This window comes from Tenebrio molitor, chromosome 1, assembly GCF_963966145.1.
Source record: "Tenebrio molitor chromosome 1, icTenMoli1.1, whole genome shotgun sequence".
Classification (NCBI taxonomy): domain Eukaryota; kingdom Metazoa; phylum Arthropoda; class Insecta; order Coleoptera; family Tenebrionidae; genus Tenebrio; species Tenebrio molitor.
The window spans coordinates 1,683,866-1,702,397 of NC_091046.1; the positions used below are offsets into that span (position 1 = coordinate 1,683,866).

An 18,532-nucleotide genomic window follows, 5' to 3' on the forward strand; every position below is an offset into this window, starting at 1 on the left:
CTTTGTTGGCGTTTCGCGTGAGATTTATGAAGTTTTGTTTGTAGAGAAGCGTCCTCGGCAGCTGGTGTGTCGGTTTCCTTTCTCGGGGTCAGTGGGGAACATGCACCGGCTGCATCCCGCCGCTGGCGAAGCGGCATCCATCCAGCCCCCATCGAAGGCCACGGGCTTCGGTAACAGGTGTCGGTGCGGATCGATCCCACGCGCTTTTCGGGCGCGTGCGCCAGCGTCGCCACCCGCTGCCAACGTCACGACGCCAGCACTTGCAACCAGGGAGTGGTGAGTCGCCACAACAGCCCCCAGTGCAGCGTCCGTTTGTGAGCGCAGTCCCGGTGGCAGTGAGAGTGTCGGTGGTGGTCGCACGCGAGGCCCAGCCGGGCCAGCCCCTCGAGCGCCCCGGAGCCGATGTCCGCGGCGGGTCCTGCAGGTTGTTTACCTGTTGGCTAGGCCGGCGTCGCTGCTACTTGTTGCTATCACCTATCCTCCGCCATCGCTCAACCACCTGCCGGTGCATTCCGGAGCCCGCAGGACCGAAGAGATCGATACGCCCCCGGCCGCAGGATGCCGCGCTGCTACATGGTGAAGAAGCAGAGCAACAAGTACAAGGACTGCTGGGACGGGGCGGGGGCCTCGGCGGCGGCGCCCGACAGCCCCACGGAGGGCTGCGTCGCGCCCCCGTATTACACGCCGCTCACAAGCAGCTCCGGTAAGTCACACACTCGGGGCCCTGAAGGGAGGAATGACTCACGCTGACGGGGTGGAGGGTCGATAGCGCCATAGAACGGAACAAGATTTGTGAGGTTATGTTTACCGCTTTGCCAGAATTTACCTCCGAGCTTGCTTCCTGAATCCACCACGGGGACAGGGGTGAGGGTCGACGAGGCTCCCCGTCGATATTTACGTGAAACCCCTGGTGCGATCGTGTTACACACCGATTCCGCTTTATTGTGTATTGATCCTAATTTATTGCTTACCATAGACTCGTGTACGCACAGAACACTTTTCCCCATTCGTCACTCTCGATGGTCGCCACAAAAAATTCCCAAAAAAAAAACTCATGACGTCACCATTCACGTCACAACAACCACTGATCCATTCAAGAACAATTACTACGAAGCAGAATATTTCCGGTTTAGTTGTTCTTTCTTCTCTTCCTGTTTCTGTGTTTTCCCAACTGGCCTTCTTTTAGCCCTCTGAAAAATTTTCAAATGTGTTAAAGGCGGCATGGTATCTATGGTTAAATCTCAAAAACCCCAAATGAGAAAAGTTTTTAATAAATATTTTTCCAATTAAAAAAAACTTCTCGAGCTTGGTAGCTTAGCAGAAAGTTTCACAACAATTGCCATATTTTCGAGATATTTTTATTGCCAAAGAACTTGACGTTTTAAATTGAGATGGGTAACACTCACGCACTGGCGTGAGGTGGTGGATTTAAAAGTGAATCCCATTTTCTTTATAATAATATATTCTTCAGTCGGTACATTTACGATTATAAATTAATGCGGCCTGAATGCAGTGGTACCGTAAATATACAATGTCTGACAGTTCTCCTTTGTTCTTCGATAAAAAAAAAATAGCAGACAACAATAAAAATGGCCAGTGAAAAAAGAACAAAAGAACAAGATACAAAAATTAAATTTGAAATTTTTCCAATGGTGTCTTTTGGTTTTAGTAGTTCGTGCGGTCGCCTGAAAAATTTAATGTGCCAAAAAGTGTCTTTTGTCCTCGCCTGTTTTGAAGCCTCGGCTGCGCCTCGGCCAGAAAACCCAAACTCGGACAAAAAAGATGCACTTTTTGGCCTTGATACACAAATGACTATTTTCGTATTTTATTTCTCGTTTGGACAACTCAAATTTGATTTAGTTTTTGTATTTTCACTACTGTTGCTATAAAATGTCTGTGACAAAGCACCTGAAATGTAGATTTGTCTAAGCTGTCAATTTTTCCACAGTAAACAAAGTGAATTAAAGCTCGTTCCGCTTTAAAAGCATGTAATAAAATCATTATCGCATTCACATTATTTATATTGTCCGAAATGATACACCCACTTTGGGTACAATAAGGGTAAAATCAATACTCAATTGCTTTATCAATAGTCATTAAGTCGAATGTAGTAAGGTCGGAAATGAGCGATGCGTGTGTTTTTACTGGTTGTAAATGATCGTGGCGAATACCGCTCGTGCTCGCGGTTCCGGCGGGGTTTTAATATAATCAGGTCGCAGATACGAGATCGTGGAAAACAAACCGGAGTGGAAAGTTGTCGCCGCAGCCCGGAAAGATGACGTCAAGCCGATCTCAACCCCCGACCAACTTTCTAATGACTGATTCGGCTCTCCTATTGATTCCGATGAAAACAATCTCCTAACAACAGTAAAACCGGCGCTATAAATAGCCGTCAGCATGCATCATCCCCGTCCATAATTCACAAACATCCACCGACCTTCGCCCTTGCGCGGCTTCGGAAGCCCGGGCGGCGCGACACCCCCGCGGCCGCTTCCGGTCAGCCGATTTATTCGCCCTTAAGCGATTTATCGCGTCTTTATCGTAAATACAAACACGAACGAAATGGAAACGCCGCCACTTTATCGGGAATCAATTGTTGTAAATATTAGAGGGCCGTAAAGCCGCGAGCCCGGATGCGATATGATAATAAGGGGTGGGTTTCGCGAAAAGTTCACCGGAAGCCGTACGCAACCCCTATTGATTTACGATCCCCGTCAAGTTATTATTCAAATATTGAACGTCGAAATAATGAAAACGTAATCCTTTGATCGGGGCTCGAGATCTGATTGGATTCGGATGGAAAAAAAAACGTGCACCTGTGCACGCAAAAAACTTGTACTAAGTCGTGAGATTAAAGTTTGGAGTGTTGGCGCATGAAGCGCTAGTACTAGTTTATTTTCTCGGCGGGGCAGTTATTTTTATGGGTGTTTGTACGAGGAAACGACGCTTTTGTGCAACACGGAATTATGAAATATTTGTTTAGGGTTTTATTAATTTGTTGAGCTAGTTGGATGGGACGCGGAGAAAAGAGCGAAGAAGGGCGGATCGACTGCACCGAAAAGGCGTAAAAAAACACTCGCCATTAAAATGACAATAAAGTACGGATCAATGGCGAAATATTCCGAATGGGTTCGATGTATCACAGGGCTGGAAAATTTAAATGTGGTGGATGACGTGCATTTTCACTTTATCCCGAAAGTATTTTTACTCCTCTCGTCCTGTACAGTCTCTATGGATTATTATCTTGACTAGAGATAATCCGTTATCATTTATTTAAAAAAATCACTAAAACTAAAGCGGATGTAACAGATGACCGAAATAAAATATGGAAAGCAAACAAATCTACCCTTCATTGTCAACATAAAGTGAATTAGATCATGGATTGTTAAGTAGTATCGACTTAAGTAGAAATGTTTGTTTTTCATTTAACAAAGGCATTGTATCCACTGAGCAAAATATTGTTGCGAAAATAATTTAAACACGTTTTTTATGGATTTTTTGATTTTTTTTTTTTAATTTAGATCTATTAGATTTGTTACTGCAGCCAAAGGAAAAGAAATCAGAGGTTAGTTATGTATAAGAGTTTTGATGCAGTTTCTTAAAAAAAAATTATTTGTATCATTGAACAGAGAAGTGCTATACATATTTCATTCACTCAAGCAATATCCTAATCATGTGCACATAACAAACTGAATATAATTTTCTAAATTAGACAGAGAATGTAACATTACTTTAAAAAATTATATTACACAGTAACTATCGATACAAATTTGATTGTTGCAAAGACATAATAATTGAATATTATGTCATAATAAATAATAAAATATAATTAATCAACTTAAGTACACAATTATGTACTATTGCGATCAAAAATTTTTGGACACTAATGTCATCGTGCTGTCATACCCTTTTGTATTAATAACCTCAATTTTGATTGTGTCAATTTTGAAAATGTGAATATCAGATTTACCGAGGAAATATTCAAAAAGTTGTAAAAATCAGACAAATGGAATAGAACGAGGTTTTAATTAATAAAAAATATAAAACAAATACCCAAATGTACTCGCATATTAAAAAAATTATATTTTAAACCGGTGTCAAATGGAAAACAATTTCATCTTTCATGTGACAGTTTCCATAAAGCATGATTTAGAGTATTTTTTTTAATGTGACAGAAGTTTGTCCAAAATTTTATGATCGTAATAGTACGTATAATCTGTTTCAAAATCAAAAATCCACCAACACTGCATTCTACCTCGAAAATACAACCGACAATGTCGCCAACTTTTGTTTTTAGTGCGTCTGCAAATGTCAGAAAAAAGTGAGGTTATGAAAGAAAACTGTTGACAGACGTTTTGGTCGTAGTTCATCGTGTTTTTTTGTTCTCATTTTATTATTTGACTCAAAAGGTGTGATATAGTAGCTACCACCTTTTGTACATAATAATTATTTTGTATTACGTAAGTAAACTCAACAGTTCTCAGTAAAATTTTGGCGGGAGGTTGGGCCAACCCAAAAAATGAAACTTATTCTAGGGATTTCTTTTTTTCGCCAACATAATTCAACAGGTGGTGGATTTTTGATTTTGAAACAGATTATATGTACTTATAACATTTTTGACAGAGGATTGCATTTTTTGCATTCCTTTTGTGACAATCCATGAAATCAATCTGGGTTTCCTTCACTCGAAAATATTTTAGATTTTCGGCTTCTTCACCATTTTTAAATCGTTAATTATCAATTGTCAATTGATAAGTGTGATTTTCTTTATTTTCTTCCGCAAATCTATTAAAAAATCATTATAAATTATTTCTACTCAAAAAACAAATGAAATCTCCATTTTTTAGATATTTGACACCTCCACAAATTTTGAATCAGTAAATATTTATTTTCTCAGCAGCTAGCGAAGATACAAATTTGTTGTTTTCTTAATTCCACTCTCGTGTAAAAAACTACAAAAGGCAATCTACATTTTTCTTAGCTCGAGGGCTTAACAAAGTCTAGATTTTTTTATTTGGCGCCTCCACCATTTTAAAATCATGAATTGATAATTGTCCAAACTGATAAAGAGAATAAACAGAATTGTAATTTTTCCTATTCGATTTCTCTCCCAAAAATCTTTCAAAAAGTATTCCAATTTTCTTTTTGATTCTAAAATAAACTAAATCTCGATTTTTTAGATTTTTGACGCCTCCGTCATTTTTGAATCAGTAAATATCAATTTTCTCAGCAACTAGCAAATTTCTTCATTCAATTACTCTTGTAAGAATCTTCACAGGTCAGCCCAGATTTTTTTTTTTTCCTTGAAAAACAACCACAATCTTGATTTTTTTGGACTTTTGGCGCCAGCGCCGCTTTGACAATTTTCAAAGCTATTAGAGTCGACAGATATTTACAATCATCTTTAGTCGATTCTTCTTGTTAAAATTCAACACATCAGATTTTTCTTAGTTCGAAAAACAAAGATCTCAAAGTTCTTTTTTATTTTTGGCGCCTCCACTATTTCTAAATCATCAATAGTAATTGAATGCTCTCGCTGCAGAGATAAATTTGTGCTTTTCTTTACTGCATTTCTTCTGTGAACATTTATAAGAGGCTTCTTAGAATTTTCTTGGCTCGAGAGCGTAACAAAACATAGATTTTTTACATTTTGGAGCCTCCGTCATTTTAAAATCATGAATTGACAGTTGTCTAAGCTGATATAGAGAATTGATACACATTTGTAATTTTCCATATTCGATTTTTCTTCCAAAAATCTTTCAAAAGGTATTCCAGTTTTTTTTTGACTCTAAAATAAACGAAATCTCAATTTTTTAGATTTTTAACGCCTCCCTCATTTTTGAATCAGTAAATATCAATTTTCTCAGCAACTAGCGAAAATTTTCAAATTTCTTCAGTCAATTACTCGTGTAAGAATCTTCACAAGCCACCCCAGATTTTTTTTTCCTTGAATAATAACCACAATCTCGAATTTTTTGGACTTTTGACGCCACCACCGCTTTGAAATCATTAATTGACAATTTTCAAAGCTACTAGAGTAGACAGATATTAACAATAGTCTTTAGTCGATTCTTCTTGTGAAAATTCAACACATCAGATTTTTCTTAGTTCGCAAAACAAAGATCTCAAAGTTATTTTTTATTTTTGGCGCCTCCACCATTTCCAAATCATCAATAGTGAATTGGATGGTCTCGCAGCAGAGGTAAATTTGTGCTTTTCTTTATTGCATTTCTTGTGTGAAAATTTATAAGAGGCTTGTTAAAATTTTCTTGGCTCGAGAGCGTAACAAAATATAGATTTTTTTGCATTTTGGCGCCTCCACCATTTTTAAATCATGAATTGACAATTGTCTAAGCTAATAGAGAGAATTGACACAGACTTGTAATTTTCCATATTCGATTCCTCTTCCAAAAATCTTTCAAAAGTGTTCCAATTTTCTTTTTGACTCTAAAATAAACGAAATCTCGATTTTTTTAGATTTTTGACGCCTCCGTCATTTTTGAATCAGTAAATATCAATTTTCTCAGCAACTATCGGAAATAGAGATTTGCAAATTTTTTCATCCAATTGATCGTGTAAGAATCTTCACAGGCCCAGATTTTTTTTTCCTTGAAAAACAACAACAATTCTGATTTTTTCAAGGCTTTTGGCGCCACCACCTCTTTGAAATCATTAATAATTTTCAAACTGCTAAAGTAGACAGAAGTTCCTAAATCGATTTCTCTTGTGAAAATCCAGCACATCAGATTTTTTGCTTTTGCCCTTTTCTTTAGTGTATTTCTTGTGTGAAAATTATAGAATTTTTTTGACACGAGAGCGTCACAAAATCTAGATTTTTTTACATTTTGCCGACTCTACTACTTTTAAATTAAAAGAGGCAAAATTTCAATTTTTTTGTTTTTAATTCCTAGTGCGAAAATCTTTAAAACAGCCCAAATATTTTTTTTATTCCAGAAATAAACACTAAAATGCGTTCACGTGTTGTAACATAATGAGAGGACATGGAAATTTTGCATTTAATTAGTCTGTTGTATTAAGGAATGTTTTTCTAAGTTTGAGGTTATAAATAGCGTCACTGTCTAGTGCATTGTTGTCAGTTTTACAAAGTAAAATTGTTATAGATGTGAATTGTCAGTGTCAAAGTTTTTAAAAATTCAGTAACTGTACCGCTAAAATATGTCAAAAAATATTTACTGTTTTTGCTGAGACTGTGCGTATGTCAAATGCTAAGAGAGGTTATATTCCAGAAAATATAAAACATTGTTAAAAGATTATAATAATTATTAAATTGCAATTCATTGTAGCAATTAAACACCCACACTTTTTCTTTTGCGGAAAGCAATGTTCGTTTCTTTTGTGAACTCATTTTTCTTTCAATAAAATGTTAAATTCAAAAATCCCGAGAAGTGCGCCTAGTAATTTTAGTTTATACCAAACGTCATTTTGATAATTCACAATTTTACAATAGTTTGCAATTGAAAAATACTCAAACATCGCGGGAAATTCAACAATATGTTTTTGATGGGTCCGCATGTCAGGTGACGGATTTCAAACAGTGTGTCCAACGTTAGAAAAATAAATCATGGCCTCCCATTACGCCGAAACAACGTGAACGGTGTTTATCTGTGTTTTTTTACATTTTTGGAGCCGCCACCATATTTATTAAATCACTCACTGTCAGTTTACTCCAGTAATATCAAAGATAGATATTTATGACAGCTCACTCCAACAAACCGTCGAAATTTTTGAGAAAAAAAAATCAGTCTTGTACTTGGAATAACCTTGAGTAATTGAAACTAATGCAAGATACGTAAAAGCTCCATCTTGTTGAAACCAAGCGTATTACTACAGGCTGCGAACATTATCCACTAATTACACCACATCAGTTTGCTAGAACACTGCTTTTTCACCAAGTTCAATTAAGAAATTCGTTTGAAAAATCTCTCGACATGTTAATAATTTAAAACAAGTTTCCAACTAACCGAATATCCCCACATGGCTACCGTCAAAGCCATTAAATTAAAAAATGTTTGTTAATCTATTTCACAAAGCGCTTCAATCGAACGATTTTTAATTATTCTCCACAAAAAAATATAAATTAAACATCAAAGACTGGTCCACCATTAAAAATCAATTTACATCAAACTAGGCAAAATTGGAACAGTTGACTAATAAAGAGCGAATGCTGACGCGAAGCTTTGTCCACTCGAAAAAATCGTTTGGGGTCAACTCCGCAGAAAACAAGTTGAGGGTGTCGGTCACCCCTTGTTGCGTCGCAACGCTCAAAAATCAAATTTTAATTAGACGACGTCAGTCTTGCGCCATCTTGTAATTAAATCACTTCCGCCATGACGGCGTCAAAGGCATCAAGCGTTTATTTTCCGACTCTTATTAACAGGCTTGTACATCTTCGGGCTGCACATGCACCCTCCCGGCGGCCATATTGGAATAAGCAACAAGTAGGCTGCGGGGCCGCCCGCTCTCCCTTATTTATTCTATTTTACTTTCACAATTTAGTGAAACAAAATCGGCCGAAATTAAGCGGGAAACGCGCCTCGTGTTTGCCGACGACCGGTAAAAATGGGGGCGGGGGTTGTTTACGGATGCGTCGGCAGGAATTTGCCAACGGGTTTTACGCCGGTTATTAATATAAGTAGCGTTTAATGGCGGGTGCCGCTTTAATGCCACTTCGAGGGAACTGCGGAGGGACTAGTGGCCAGCCCGGACGCACTCACCACGCCTAATGGGCTAACGGGGCAAAGTTTCCCTTGTTGACGGCCGCAGGATGTTATTTTTGACCCAATTTGGAACTCACATTTATCTTTTCGTATTTTTCGCTATTTCTCAGGCGCCCCGCAACGCTCCCCTACAGGTCCTCTACTATTCACACGTTTTCACCTATTCTTCATTTCCATCGCCATTACCTCGTATTTTCGATTTTAATTTATTGATTGAAGTTGATCTGAGACGGTCACACGTGGAGCTTCGCCTTTTGAAAACGGCGTTATTAAAGCTCGACTTGGCTCGGCACAGATAACAAAGATGCGTCAATATCGCTTTCAGAATTCGTAATAAGGTTAAGAAGGAACATATTGCTTATCTCCACACAATCCGGAAAAGCAATATACCTGAGCAGAGAGCATCGTTTGACGCACTACTCGGATTTAATATCGAACGCGAAATGAAATCTATTACCGTTTTAAATACGACCAGGTCGATGGGGACGTTTCCTTTACAAACTAATACCGCTTAATGGCTTTCACCTCTCCCTGTAAAAACACACGTCCACTATTTTATCGCAGCGTTTAAGTGCCGAATGTGTGTCGTGCTCGACGCTCGTTTATCGTAATGGCGGCGGCCGCCATTCACTGCTAATAAGAGAATCAAACGGGGCGAGGATTAATAAGGACGTTACTGGGATCAACCGGGAGTGACTGAAAACTTGCTCCGTTCTGGTAATAGTGTGTCTAGTGGCGAAACTTGCAAGTGGGAAGTTTACGCGCACGACAGCAGCGAGTGTCGTACTTGTAAATATCATTGTAAGATAAAATAAATCAGCTCAGATTCGTCTACGGCTACTGTCAGATGTTTCTCTAAACTAGCAATCATAGAGAGTGGCTATAAATGAATGTGGGATCCTAGTAGGCGTTGAAAGTTTGCCGGCTCGAATAATGTCAGTTTGACCTACGAAGTGCAACCCTCAAAACAAATTGGTTTTACTGGTTGCCTATCTTGGCAAAATTGGTGTGAATGTTTGACAGTTTGCGATCAGTATTTCATGATTTTAAACGAGGAGTCAAATTTAAATTCCAGAACCATTTGCGATCCTACATTCTTTTATAGACAGTCTGTATTAAATTTGTACTTTGTACGTATACATAGGTACAGTGTGTCCCAGGATAGGTGAAACGACTCTTGTAAAAGATAAAAAAATGTCGATTAAAATTTTCATTTTTTGGGGTTTTGTCCTGCTTGGCTAAAGACTAATTTTTAACATAATTTTAGTTTTGAAAAGTCAAGTATGCCTTGGAAATTTTCAAAAAACCAATTTTTTGCAGAGTAAAGTGCCTTTTATGTGGTAAATACGACAAAAAGTTATTAAGAAAAGTTGTTTATAATCAACATCTAGGCCGCTAGACAAAATTTAAAAATCATCGGCCAACTATGATTTTTCATTTTTTTTCCATTTAATCTAAGGTTTTAATTTTCTTTTATTTAATTATAACTTATTAGCGTTAAGCCAGTAACTTGTAGTAATAATATAACTGTGAATTTTTGTTATTCATAATAAGAGAACTGTTACAAATAAAATTCTTTGATTTGTGAAATAAACTTTAAAAAGATGAAAAATCATAGTTAGCCGATGATTTTGAAATTTGGTATAGGGCCCTAGATCTTGATTCTGAATAACTTTTCTTAATAAATTTTTGTCGTATTTGTCACATAAAAGGCATTTTACTCTACAGGGAAATAGGTTTTTTTGAAAATTTCCAGGATATATTTGATTTTTCAAAACAAAAATTAGTCTTTAACCAAGCAGAACTAAACCCCAAAAAATGAAAATTTTAATCGAAATCTTTTACAAGAGTCGTTTCACCTTTCCGGGGACACACTGTATTAGTGTGCAGTGCGATTAAAAAAATAATCAAAGTAAGCTTTGAAAAAAATAAGTTAATAGCTTTCCTGAGACTTGGTACACGCTGTCATAAGTGCTGCTTCGACGACAAAATGTTATTGAAATTGTTTACAACAGGCAACAAAATTAAATTTAAAAAAAGACTTGGGAACATTTGTCCTTAGTGGAATTTATTTAATTCTTTTTTATATCATATTAAAAAAATACGTTTTATGTCACCAGACATATTTTAAAGATGAGAATATTTCTGAATCGATTTTCAACTCATCGGAAATTTCTCCATGCGAAGCTTTTAAAACAAACGTCGATGTGGTGAAACCTTCATTTTTGTCGAGTACTTCCCCTGATTTTTTTTGAATTGATTAAACAACACTTCCCAGTGCTCCATTTAAAACAACAATATGTTTTCTCTCTCTAATTTTGAAATTGTTTAAATAATTGATTAACAGTTGTTATAAACGCTAAGATCCGGTTTATTTTAGTTTTTTAAAATGGTTTGTTTAGCTTCTTTGCCACTGATTCACGAGTAATAATAATGTGTCAACAGAATTTGTGATGCAACCAACAATACATGTCCCCATACAACACCTCTTTGACACTTTCTTTCCTTCAGGTCTAGAATCTGTTAAGAATTCGTAGGTAATAATTGAGAGGTTATGGAATTGTCAGAATGAGTAAAATTTAGGAAAATCCTTGTTTCAGGCGGGAAATTTAAATTTTATTGACCACTTAAATCTGAAACACTCATTGCCTCATTTTCTTCATTCTTCAGGAGGACCAGAAACTGGTAAACCATTACACAGTGAAACCTTGTCAAGTTCAGCTTCAATGTAGCATTTTCTTCTTCTTCAGAAGGTACTTAATTGTCAAAAATAGATCCGAAGTGTCTCTTCTGGAATGCATTTTTAGTGTCTTTTTTGATGCAAAACCGTCGACATTACGGAATCCTCAATTAGAAGCAGGTCGGGGCGCAGCGCTCCTCGCGCGAAATAAAAGGAGAAAAGACGGCCTCTGTATAAAATATAACGTCAGGAGTTTTGAGTAGGTTTACCAAATTAGATTACGTATTCTCGAGGGAGAAAAGTAAGACTGTCGTTTGTGCCGGTCTTGTTATTGTAGAGAGCGCTGTTGGCCGCTTTCCTTTCGGTAATAAAGATAACGAGGTGCCTCAGAAACCCACTTGTTTAATATTATAAAATTACAGTAGATAAGTTAAAAGTTTCAGAGGATTATGTACAGTCAGTTGAGTACAGTTCGGTTGAAATTCGCCACTTTAATAATATATTTTCGGGCAATATCAACTTGTTGGTTTACACGAGGGGAGGCTTGTTTACCGCTTTCGGCACGCCAAGAGTTTGCCGACTGGAGGAGGGTGGCGTTTGACGGTCTCGACGAGGGAAGGATCGACCAGGACTCGATTCGAAATGAAAAATAGCCACGATTAAAAACGACGAGTCGAGGGAAAAAACGGTGAGAATGTCGTAAACTGAGGAGCGATGACGACGCTTCCTATTACGAAGACGAAGAATTTTACGTTGAGTTGTTTGCTATTTGCATATTTAAACTGGTCTATTAATAGATAACAGCTTATAAAACAAACGCAACGTAATTTAGATTTTCACCGAATCGATTCGGCTAAATCCACTTTTCACTTTGTTTATCGGGGTGAGGTCGATACGTTTTTATTTTAATTCCTGAAAGAATCAATACATATTTTTACAACGTACTAATGATGAAATAAGTACAGATGCATGTCCGCAATATAGTTATTTACGAAACTAGTGCGAGAAGACATTTTTCGCGCATGGGCGCACAATTTGAGACACGAGCGACGAAGGAGCGAGTTCTCATTTGCGCGAATGTGCCGAATACGTACAATATTTATTGAAACGAACATTATATCTGATTTGTAATCACAATTTTCCACATTTTAATGAATCTTAAATAAATAAAATGCCTAAGAAATTCAGTATAGAAATAATAACAAAGCTATACGTTTCTGAGGCTAAATCAGGACGGGAGAAGCTTTTAAGCTTTTGTTAAATTTGTTTTGTTCGAGTGATTTCTTTCAACTTGTTCTAACTTTTCGAATCAATACGGCTTCAACTTTATAATCTACAAACAAGCACACGACAATATTTTTTATTTGTGTCGGCGAACTATAAAACAACAGTCAACTCTAAATATAGTCATTAAATTTGTTTACATAACTTTCGACTAATGTCAGGTTTAATGACTTTTTATCAATTTACGAAAATTATCAATTTATTATATGCATAGTGGGAATAATGATAACAATGCTTTGTATGAATATTCTATACAGGGTCTTAGGTAAATGTTTTGCCAAACTTTAACCGTGAGCTACTGGCTTCATGTAGAACTCGGAAAAAATATTTAAAAAATTTTGTCAAAAAATAAATTGACATTTAATTTTTGAGGTAAAAATTTTTTTAAGTGGTTTTAGTCTTCTACGTTGTCCCACAACCTCGTAGGTAAAATTTCGGCATATTTTTAAAATACACCCTGTATATCATATTTTATAAAAATATTTCCACTGAAATTCGGAAATATTTCATTCTAGACTTTCCCGGCGTATCCACCATTTCAATAATATATTTGTTTGTAAATAACTCTTACAGAATCTACAGAACATAATTTCTCTAGAAGAGCTAGAGATTTGGTGTTTTGTTTGTGAAGTCTATTTAACACCCGAATGAAAACTGTCCAAAGATGTTTCCATTCTTCTCCGCATGGCGTGCGGATCTCCGCCAGCCCAAAAAACATAAATAAATCAGTGGATGCGCCCCGCTTCCAGTCCGGTGACTCCGAATAGGCCTCCGAAAGAGACCAAACAAGAAAAGAGGAAGGCAACAGGGAATTGGCGCGACTGCGACTCTCCGAACTGTTGGCATTTGGCCCGCTCGATTAAAGGCATGGCGAAATTTCCGTTCAATTTAGTTTCTTGTTGCGCCCCGTGAATGGCCCCCGACCCCGCCTCACCCCGACTCCGACTTCCAAAGTAGCAACTACTCCTCGGGGAGGTGTTGTAGATAGCACGACGCGATCGATTACCGATTTCTTTTCGAGATTTCGCCTCTCTTCCACACCAAACTTTCCGATTTCGACGCCCCGCGCTTTAATATACTACGCTGCTAGGGGGCGGCGCGCGACACCCACCACCAGGATGGGGGCAGTTCGTTAAGTATTCATTCAGGAGCGGCTCGGAAAAATCAACTCGGTAAATAGCACGACGCGAATAACAACCGACAAAGGAGAACACATCATCGGGGTCGTTATCGCATATCACATATCTAACGTGCATGGCCGTCTAGAGACGACTTCATTCTTACCAATCCATAAAACAGAAATTTTCTAGATTCATTTCCGAGATATCGATATGCGATTTTATTTTATCCTTAATATCCTTAATAAATGTCCTTCACACAAGATTGATCGACCAATCTCTTGACAGGAAAGTGACTTAATGCCATTACACTCACCAATAATCACTTTAACTATGGACAAAACCAATAAAACAAAAGAAAACACGTTCCTGGTTGGCGTGACAAATCCTGTTACGACACACTCCTGCGACAGGAAACTTTCCTGCGACATTGCTCAATTATTAATTTTGAAGCAAAAGCTTCCAACTTTTATTATATTAGGTCCTTAATATTTTTTTCTAGTCATTTCAGGAAGATAATTTAAGGGGTTTCAAAAATCTTCCCGGCGCATCCACCATTTTTGCATTTTTGTATTATTATTATTTTTTAAGTTTTTATAAATGTTTTTTTATTTTGCAGGATATTCTCATGAGTTCGTCCCGAACGGGGCCGTGGGGGGCAGCGCCGCCCCCGCGCCGAGGAGCCCCGCCGCCGCGCCTGACGCGGAGCCCCCCATCTTCCGCACCCGCAGCGCCGAGGAGACGGAAGCCGCGCACGACCTCCTCTCCCTGTCCCAGAGCCTGCCCCCGCTGCCCGCCCCCTCGGTGGTGACGATCCACCACACCGTCCCGCACGAGGACAACCCCCCGTCGCCCGGCCCATGTTACTACCGGCCGCTGTCCCCCGAGCCCCCGCTGCCCGTCACCGTGCCCTGCTACCCGCCCCCCATCGTGTACGTGGTGCAAGTCCCCGCCGCGCCCACGCCGCCCACCTCCGAATGCTCGTCGGACGCGGAAAATTTGCAACTGTGCAATGACAGGACCAAGTTTCGGAGTGTGCAACCGTTGTCCGGCAGCCATCAGGACATCCTGATCCTGCCGCTGTCGCCAGAGCCGGACGGCCGCCTCCACGAGCAGCCGCCGCCGACGGACGACAAGCAGGAGACCGTGATAGCATCTTCCCATCTCAACATTCCGGACAGGCGGAAGCGGAAAAATAAAAGGACCAATAAAACCAACAAGACTTCCAGGAACAACAATGATCGCTCCACGCTCGATAACAACATCGAGAGCGGCAAGGACGCGAAAACGGCCAAAACGGTGAGTCCTGACGAGTCCTTTCTTGCCGCATCGAATAAAAAAAAACTCGCGGGTGCCGTTCCGGCACGATAACACCAAAATAACTAACAAGAAATCCAAGTGAAAATCCTTGACGAGCAGATGAAAAAAAAATAAGCATTGTTGGTGCAAAATTATATTTAAAAAATAATTAACATTTCAACATTTTCTTTTAATGAAAATTTAGAGATAACACAACGTTATATCTCATTTAGCTCATTAAATTGTAATATTTAAAATATTATATATATTTTCCCGGCGCATCCACCATCTTGAAAATACAGGGTGTTATTGAAAGTTGTACAGATATTTTAACCACGAGCTACTGACTTCATGTAGCAGTCACAAAAAATATCTAAAAAATTCTATGTCAAAAAATAAAATGACATTTATTTTTTGAGCTACAATTTTTTTAAATTGCTTTTAGTTTTCTACGTTGTCCTACAACCTCGTAGGTAAAATTTCGGCACATTTTAAAAAAACACCCTGTATATCATCTTTTTTATAAAATATTCACAAAGGGTACACGGACAAATCAGACATAATGTTCGTTTTCAAAAATATTGTACGAACTTCGATACGAGAAGACGTATTCGACACATTCGCGCAAATGTTGCACTCGCTCCTTCGTCGCTCGTGTTCAAATAATGCGCTCATGCGTGAAAAATGTCTTCTCGCACTCATTTCGTAAATATCAGAACTAGAAACTTGGCGCTTCTTCTGCTTGATTTGTTGCAACAAAATGTACAACGTAAAGTCGTCAGATGTTGCCCACTTCAACAGACAACAAAAATATTGCACAATTCTTGTTCAAAAAATGTTTGTTGATCTCGAATGACCTGATATGGTCATGACTCTTGCGAATATCTCCTCAAGACCATATTTTAGCAGAGAAAGCTACCGTACAAGTATGCAATAAATCTGAAAGCTCGCAAAGCTGAACCCGTCTGTCCTGCTGCAACTCGCCGCATTTGCTCCTGCTGAAACTGGCTCTTCCAGTCGAAAGTCAGTGTCAGTGTTTAAAGAGATTGTTAAGCCGTTTGCGCAACAGGTCTGTGTGCAAATGAAACAAACGATACATCGGAACGAGCGCTTAACGAAGCCCGCCCCCGAATTATGAATCGGTCCTCACCGGTGGCGGCGCGATAAAAATGTCGGCGGGTAATTGGCGGCGATCTGGGGAGCGACTGCAGACGCCAACTTTAAATTGGCGAATTTCAGTGGCTCGACGCCGCCCAACTTTGATGAAGTTCGTTGTTGTTTTGGTCGTTTTTTTAAAACGACCGACGAGTTTTACTTTTATGTGTTGAGAGACTACAACAAGTGTTTGTGCCGGGCCCGGCGGTGCCATCGATCTCGCACAGGCTGTCTTCAGGTCTTCGCCACCTACCAAAATGTAAAAAACAAAAAATTTACAACTACTTTGGAGCGCCGCCAACAAAACGTCAAAAGAGTCTCTACCAAAAATGGGACTAGACAAGCAAAGCTCTGGAAAGATGCTTTTTACGTGTCTTTATGTCTGCCTAAAAGTTGGGAAATCTAGGTTTTTCTTTGAAAAAAAAATATATCGAATACAATTAATCGAATGACCTTGAAAAGCGAAACGGACCTCCATAAGAATATACATGTGATTCTTCTCTACTATGGTGGATGCGCCGGGATAATACAAATATAATAATTATTTACATTACAAATGCGGTAAGCTACATTTTACAGCGCGAGGTTTTTAGATTGAAACTGAGCTATGTAAAATGCCTAAGGCATTAGTAATGTATAAATTTTTTTGGAGGTCCCTGAAAGCTTAAAATGTTCTTAGTTTACACACTCGGTGCGGTAAAACGACAGATAGTTTGGTTAGTGCGTAAAAATCAAGATACCGCAGCTGTTCAAAATTTACAGTTGAAGAGGCCAAAAATATATTTTAGGCCCTTAAACAATTTCTCGTTTGATTGCTTTGCAGATAAAATTCCCGACAGTGACAAATTACGTCCACGTTTCTAATTTTACCGCGATTTAATCTATTTGGAGGAAACAGCGCCGAAAATGAACCTTGAACCGTCTGGTCTTTCTGTTAGAAATTTCTAGTCCGAATTATATTTTAATGGGCAGTTTTGAAGTGAAACAGCGCATTTATAGTAAACAGCGGCATAAATCTGGCCTCGCGTGCACTTTTATAATTAAAAACTGTAACGATTTCCTGAGCACTATCTGCAAAATAACAGGATACGAGCGAAGCACGCGTGTAAGCTGAAACTTCCAGCAGGAGTTGGATATTAATCCCCGGACTGTCCGGAGCAATCCGGAGTTGTCGTTTTTGCGTAACGTCCGCGCCGAGAGCGATTGCGTTGCTCGGTGTGTCCCGAATTGACAGTAATTTTTTTGCAGAAGTTCTACAAGGTGGTGGAGGAGGACCCCGACGACTCCGCCGACAGCGAGCCCCTGGAGCCGGCGGACCCGGCCACCACCAAGCTGAACCGCTACTCGTGCGGCGAGTGCGGGCGGCAGTACGCCACCTCCAGCAACCTGTCGCGGCACAAGCAGACCCACAGGAGTCTGGACTCGCAGTCGGCGAAGAAGTGCATGACGTGCGGCAAGGCCTACGTCAGCATGCCCGCCTTGGCGATGCACCTGCTCACGCACAAGCTGGCCCACAGCTGCGGCGTCTGCGGCAAGCAGTTCTCCAGGCCGTGGCTGCTGCAGGGCCACCTCCGCTCGCACACGGGGGAGAAGCCGTACGGGTGCGCCCACTGCGGCAAGGCCTTCGCCGACAGGTCCAACCTGCGGGCCCACATGCAGACGCACTCCGGCGACAAGAACTTCAGCTGCCCCCAGTGCCACAAGACGTTCGCGCTCAAGTCATACCTGAACAAGCATCAAGAGACGGCGTGCCTCGTCTGGGACGACAGGGCCAAGCGGCCCAAGGCGGACGCCGCCCCCACCGCGCACGCCGAGACGCAGACCATCACCGTCGACTAGACACACGACTAGATTCAGACGCCGCCGACTTCTGTTTTTAAGCTCGGACCACCACACACAGCCAGAATCGAAATCGTTCTACCCCCACAAGCAGAAAACCGTCCTCCAGGTCAAGCCCCAGGTCCGAGCGAGACACTTCCGATTGATTTAGTCCCGGTTTGGTTCCGCTGTACATAAGTCGTGTATTATAATGAAGAAGATTTAAATTTTACTATAAATGATTGCCGCGATGGCCAGGCAATAAAAAGCAATACTCGAATACCGAAAAACGCTTAATAATCGTACGTAAACTGACATGAATTTAATAAAGCAACGAACTCATAGTCGTAGATGTCAATTCGTATAAATTATATTCCTGTATAGTTCCATATTCGTTAAGACCTTCAAATCAAGTGAGATATATTAGTAGGAGCGTAGGA

The 18,532-nt window shown here is 39.7% G+C and overlaps 1 protein-coding gene across 1 annotated transcript; it reads left to right on the forward strand.

Annotated features, from left to right (window-relative positions):
* Positions 1-301: 301 nt before the first annotated feature.
* LOC138134114 (uncharacterized) lies at positions 302-18,200 on the forward strand. Its single transcript, XM_069052197.1, has 3 exons — positions 302-703; positions 14,440-15,119; positions 17,523-18,200. The coding sequence occupies exons 1-3, from the start codon at positions 559-561 to the stop codon at positions 18,111-18,113; spliced, it is 1,416 nt and encodes a 471-aa protein (XP_068908298.1). The 5' UTR covers positions 302-558; the 3' UTR covers positions 18,114-18,200.
* The last annotated feature ends 332 nt before the right edge of the window (positions 18,201-18,532 follow it).

Coding starts and splice junctions, on each gene's coding strand:
- LOC138134114 (XM_069052197.1), top strand. CDS start 559: ATGCCGCGCTGCTACATGGTGAAGAAGCAGAGCAACAAGTACAAGGAC. Junction 704..14,439: donor GCCGCTCACAAGCAGCTCCG/GTAAGTCACACA, acceptor TTTATTTTGCAG/GATATTCTCATGAGTTCGTC. Junction 15,120..17,522: donor ACGCGAAAACGGCCAAAACG/GTGAGTCCTGAC, acceptor ATTTTTTTGCAG/AAGTTCTACAAGGTGGTGGA.